The 5,179-nt window shown below is 41.2% G+C and overlaps 1 protein-coding gene across 1 annotated transcript; it reads right to left on the bottom strand.

Moving 5' to 3' along the window:
* Window positions 1–1,547: 1,547 nt before the first annotated feature.
* LOC120532851 lies at window positions 1,548–3,414 on the bottom strand. Its single transcript, XM_039759283.1, has 2 exons — window positions 2,656–3,414; window positions 1,548–2,404 (listed from the first exon to the last, which is right to left on the bottom strand). The coding sequence occupies exons 1-2, from the start codon at window positions 2,928–2,930 to the stop codon at window positions 2,005–2,007; spliced, it is 675 nt and encodes a 224-aa protein (XP_039615217.1). The 5' UTR covers window positions 2,931–3,414; the 3' UTR covers window positions 1,548–2,004.
* Between the last annotated feature and the right edge of the window lie 1,765 nt (window positions 3,415–5,179).

The raw sequence follows: 5,179 nt of genomic DNA, 5'->3' as shown, positions 1-5,179 counted from the left end.
TCTCAACTGTATGCCTGGTTTTAAGATTTTTTGTCTGTACTATCACTGATTTTATGTCAGTCTTTATCTATGTTGCAGCATTTTATTGTGATAAAAATCCCATTGCCAAAGTCAGTCATGGTTATGGTGTTTTTGGGTTTGGCTAGCTGGGCTTTAAGCTGTTCTTTTTTTGGTAAACTATTTTTCTGTACAGCTGGTGAGATTGGTACCCTGGCTCAAAGGTATAATTGACTGGAAACATGCATTGTTTTATCATTGCACTTGTCAGTCTTATTTCAGTTGACCACTAGTCATCATTCTGAGCTGATGCTGCAGTTCAATCATGCAAGCAACATGTTTCTTTTGTATGTAGTAATGTTATTTTTGTATGTAGGTGTACAACATGCACAGCTGGCCAGTGAACATTGTCATCCTTTTGCTCAAAATGCTACAAAATATTCAACACACTTCATTTTTATTACAGTTTTTCTCGATTGGTTTGGCTCATTTCTTGAAACCGAGATGACATTCTCAAAACCATAAGGTCATTTGGCCAAACAGTCTTACAGTGCTGCCCAACATTATAGCTCACTAGCAAAACAAATATCTTACCCCAAACTCTTCATCCATGCTTCAAAACCAGATTCCTTTCCCATATAAAAGGTCAGTACAGTCAGAATAGCACAGATCCTTCTCAATTGCCTTGGCACATGTGCATTCATTTAGTGCTTTTGTCAGAATACCCCGGATGGTTTAGCACAACACCATGGATCCCCTGCAAAAGCTCATATCTCTCCCAAAAGAGTTTATCCATGTGTCAAAACTAAATATCCTTCCCATATAAATAGTCAATGCCCCCAAAATGCATTATACCTTTGGCATTGTTTAAGCACTGCAAGTCAAAATGCTTAGACGTTTTGTCACTGAGGCACAGGTCTAGCAACAGAATACCACTATGAATAAAACCAAAAGATTTTACAGTAAAATCAGCCTCCAATAAACCACTCATACTCAAGGAAACTGTAAACATTTTTATTCGTACAAAGAAATGTTAACATTAGAGAACATACTGTGGAAAGAAAACATATACAGGATTCTGTAAATGTGAACAGTTATAAACACAAACAAAGAAAACCAAAAAAACTCTAGCCCACCATACTGTAAATAAAGTCTCAGAACTATAGCACAGTAATATTTTCAGTGGTCGCCATTGTCACCCTCTCTTTCCTGGCCACCATCCTCATCCTCCTGGCCATCGACGCGCTGCTCTCTGTCAGGCCATAAATTCTCATCCACATCGCAACGGATATTTTCTCGTGCGATGCAGCGAGGGAAGAAACGGCGTGAATGTCTCAACCATCCCCTACATTGATCCCCTGTGATGTCCTCACATGCAGCATCCATTGCATGCAGCAGGGCCCTCTGGTCTTGAGCCTGATGCTCATACACCCTCCACCTCCAAGCTGAAAAAACTCCTCAATTGGATTCAGGAAAGAAGAGTAAGGTGGAAGAAACTCCATTAGCATCCGGGGATGGGTGGTGAACCAGGTTCTGATGCGTGGGCGGTGGAAGTTCACATTATCCCACACAATGACATAATGTGGTAGCTGAGGTCCTTCTACACCTCTCTCATTTTCTGGGATCAGATCAGTATAAAGGTGGTCCAAAAAATTGAGGAGCTTTTGTGTATTGTAGGGCCCTAAACTGGGAATGTGTGTGGCCACACCTCTTTCTGATATAGCGGCACACATTGTTATATTTGCTCCTCGCTGGCCTGGGACATCCACAGTGGCTCGGTGGCCAATGATGTTACGGCCACGCCTTCGACCTTTGGCCAGGTTGAAGCCAGCTTCATCAACGAACACTAGGATGTGAGGGGTTTCGTTGCCTTCTAATGCCATAATTCTCTACAATAGAATAGAAATAAATCTAATCAGTCAAGTAGAGACAGATACTGCAGGGAGGATCTAAAGTACTGTACAAACAGGGAGTGGGAAACTGAAGACAATTTCTAGGAAAAATGCTCTAGTCACACAAAGCTGGATTCTGAAGGTGAAAAGGATAACGCAAAACAAAAAAACAGTGGTAACCATGTCTTACTGTAATAGTGTTACAATGATAGACAACCAGTAGTTGACTTACATGCACATACTGGTACCGCAGCCCTTTCACTCTGTCAGAGTTTCTCTCAAATGGTACCCTGTAAATCTGTTTCATGGTCATCTGATGTTTCTTCAATACCCGGTCTATTGTGGAGATGCTGATAGAGTTTATATTTTGGAACATTACATTGTCTAGCAGGATTGCATTACGAATCTGTCTCAGTGTGATGGCATTATTTGCAATGACCATGTTGCATATTTCTTGTTCTTGTTGTTCATTTAGAAGTTTTCTTCTGCCACCCACTTGAGGCTGTCGTCCAATCCTAGACATACAAGTCAAAGGTCAACACTGTAAATTTGTTACAAAATGAGTTACCAATGTAATTGTACTGCTGTCTTATGGTACTAGAAGTGTGATGCACTGCACAGTGACTGGAATACTATTCACAGTATTTTCTCCATTTTTTTGACTTTGTCATTTTTATAGTATCATATAACATCACATGACGATATTACAGTACTCTAGGCCTACACACACACCAACACTGAATAGTTCAATAGCATAGTTCTGTACCTGTTTTCCCTGCGAAAGGTTTGGATGATGGAGGAGACTGTAGACCGAGGCACATTAGGCTGCACTCGGCGACCTGCCTCTGCAATTGTGAGGCGATGGTTTATGACGTGGTCAATAAGGGTGGCCCGGATTTCATCTGGGACATCATGGTGCCTCCGTGCTCCTCGGCCTCTTCCCCCTATTCCTCCACGCATTCTCACTCCTCCTCTTCCTCTTCTTCTTCCTCCTCTTCCTCGAGCAGGAAGTTGCTGTTGTACTTGGCGAGGTGCTTCCATGTTCACACTGCAAATGAAACTGGCCCCGCGCCAAGCTCTGTCTATATACTTTTGGCAGCAGTCATAATCATAGACAACACCTGTCAGGTATCTGAACAACCTGTTTTATTGGTCATCTGAGATGTGGGAAACTGCTCCTTCGTTAGTTCTAATTTCACCTGATTGATTGTCAAGTACTGTCATAACTTTATCAAATGTTCCAAGATATTCTTTCATGGTATTATATCTTTGACTAATTTTGACAGTTGAACAGACAATTGTGCACATGATGACTTACACAATGAAACCATGCTGATATGTTTTGGAGTGAGTGACCATTTCACTGAAAAATCAACTAATCAGTTTAGATCGGCAAGATCTATTTATTTGGAAAATGTGCTAAATGTGGGCTCATTGTGCTAACTGTAGCTACTTGTACATAATCATTTGAAAAGAAGCACAGAGTCACTTGAGACATGTACTAAAGCATTTGCAATTTGATTAAACCAATAAAAAATGACATTCTGTTGTGAACAATTGCAAGGTGGTTTGGAGATTTGTCCATGTTATTTTGAGAATGTCATCTCGGTTTCAGGAAATGAGCCAAACCAATCGAGAAAAGGCTTGTGTTCTGTTTCAGGATGCAAAATGTAGGTAAATAGTGCCCTCATGTGTCTATTCAAATGAACAACAAGTAAGTCTGAAGTGTAGAAGTGCCATTAAAGTTACCATCCATTCATCCATCCTGCTATATCCTGACACAGGGTCACGGGGGTCTGCTGGAGCCAATCCCAGCCAACACAGGAACAAATCCCGGGCAGGGTGCCAGCCAACTGCATGGCACACACACACACCAAGCACACACTAGGGACAATTTAGGATCGCCAATGCACTTAACCTGGATGTCTTTGGACTGTGGGAGGAAACCAAAGCACCCGGAGGAAACCCACACAGACACGGGGAGAACATGCAAACTTCATGCAGGGAGGACCCAGGAAGTGAACCCAGGTCTCTTTACTGCGAGGCAGCAGCGCTACCACTGCACCACCATGCTGCCCTAAAGTTAACAGGAAACTTTAAATTAATTGTATAATCAATAAAGTTAGACAGTGTAAACTTTAAATATAACTTAATTGAATAGCAATTAAAATCACATTCTAGATTTTGATTAAGACTCAACCACACAACAAATATATCAGCGATACCAGGGATTTTTGTGAGACAATTACAGTGTTTGGTTGTTCTTTTATGGATCAACATTATGCACATGGCCATGCATGAGACTTTCTGTTGCAGAGCAGAAAGAAGGAAAATACTTTAAATGTGAATTGTCAGAAAAATGGAATCAGTAACAATGCCAAAAAATAGCAAGTATCAGCACAAAGTTCAACAGCAGAAAATAAATGAAGAACAAAAGGGCAGATAATCAATTGATAGTGGGAGTGCCTTAAAATGATTAAGATTTAAGTGGAAGCACTGACAGCATGTGATTAGCTTCATATGAACAGGCAATAATGTTAGAGAAAGGTCTTGGCTTGACATGAAAGACTCTATAGAGGAGAGGTTGGGTTATACAAGAAAAGGTATATAAATAGATTTTTTTCACTGTGTTTTAAAAATTTTGTCTTCAAGGTGGTTGCCATCATTAGCGATGCACTCTTTGAGACAATTTGTGAATGTTCGCATAACTCATTCGGCCATTTCAAGGAGAATAGTGGCAATTTCGTGGCGAATGGCATCCTTGAGGGTGTCAAGGTTTTGAGGTCGGTGTGTATACCTTGGACTTGAGATAGCCTGACAAGAAGAAATCACACAGAGCGAGATCAGGCGAACATCACCCAACATTGCCACACAGGGAGATCAGCTTCTCCAGAAGCATCTCCCTCAAAATTTGCATGGATCTCTGCATTGTATAAGCTGTTGCTTCATCCTGTTGAAACCAGGCATCCACCATATTCATTTCTTCCAGTCTGGGCCACAAAATGTTCTCTAGCATTTTTGAAGTTACGGTGACTATTGCTCCCCTGTCCTCAAAAATGTAGGGGCCTACGATGCCAAATTCTGCAACAGCATACCAAACTGTAACATTCTCAATGTGCAGGAGTCTCTGATGTTCACAAGGGTTGGTTTCAACCCAGTAGTGAAAGTTTGCTTATTTATGCAGCCATTCAATTAAAAATATGCTTCGTTGCTGCACATCACGATGGCATCTCATTGAACAGTTTGCAGAATGTTTAAACACAACTCTCTACAGCTCACCCAGTCTGTCT

The sequence above is a fragment of the Polypterus senegalus genome, chromosome 7 (assembly GCF_016835505.1).
Source record: "Polypterus senegalus isolate Bchr_013 chromosome 7, ASM1683550v1, whole genome shotgun sequence".
NCBI lineage: Eukaryota > Metazoa > Chordata > Cladistia > Polypteriformes > Polypteridae > Polypterus > Polypterus senegalus.
This window is presented reverse-complemented; position numbering and strand designations above follow the sequence as displayed.

Excerpts from the sequence above, each read along its gene's own strand:
- LOC120532851 (XM_039759283.1), bottom strand. The coding sequence starts at position 2,930 with ATGGAAGCACCTCGCCAAGTACAACAGCAACTTCCTGCTCGAGGAAGA. Across the intron at positions 2,405-2,655 it reads ACCTTTCGCAGGGAAAACAG|GATTGGACGACAGCCTCAAG; the intron begins GTACAGAACTAT and ends TTGTATGTCTAG.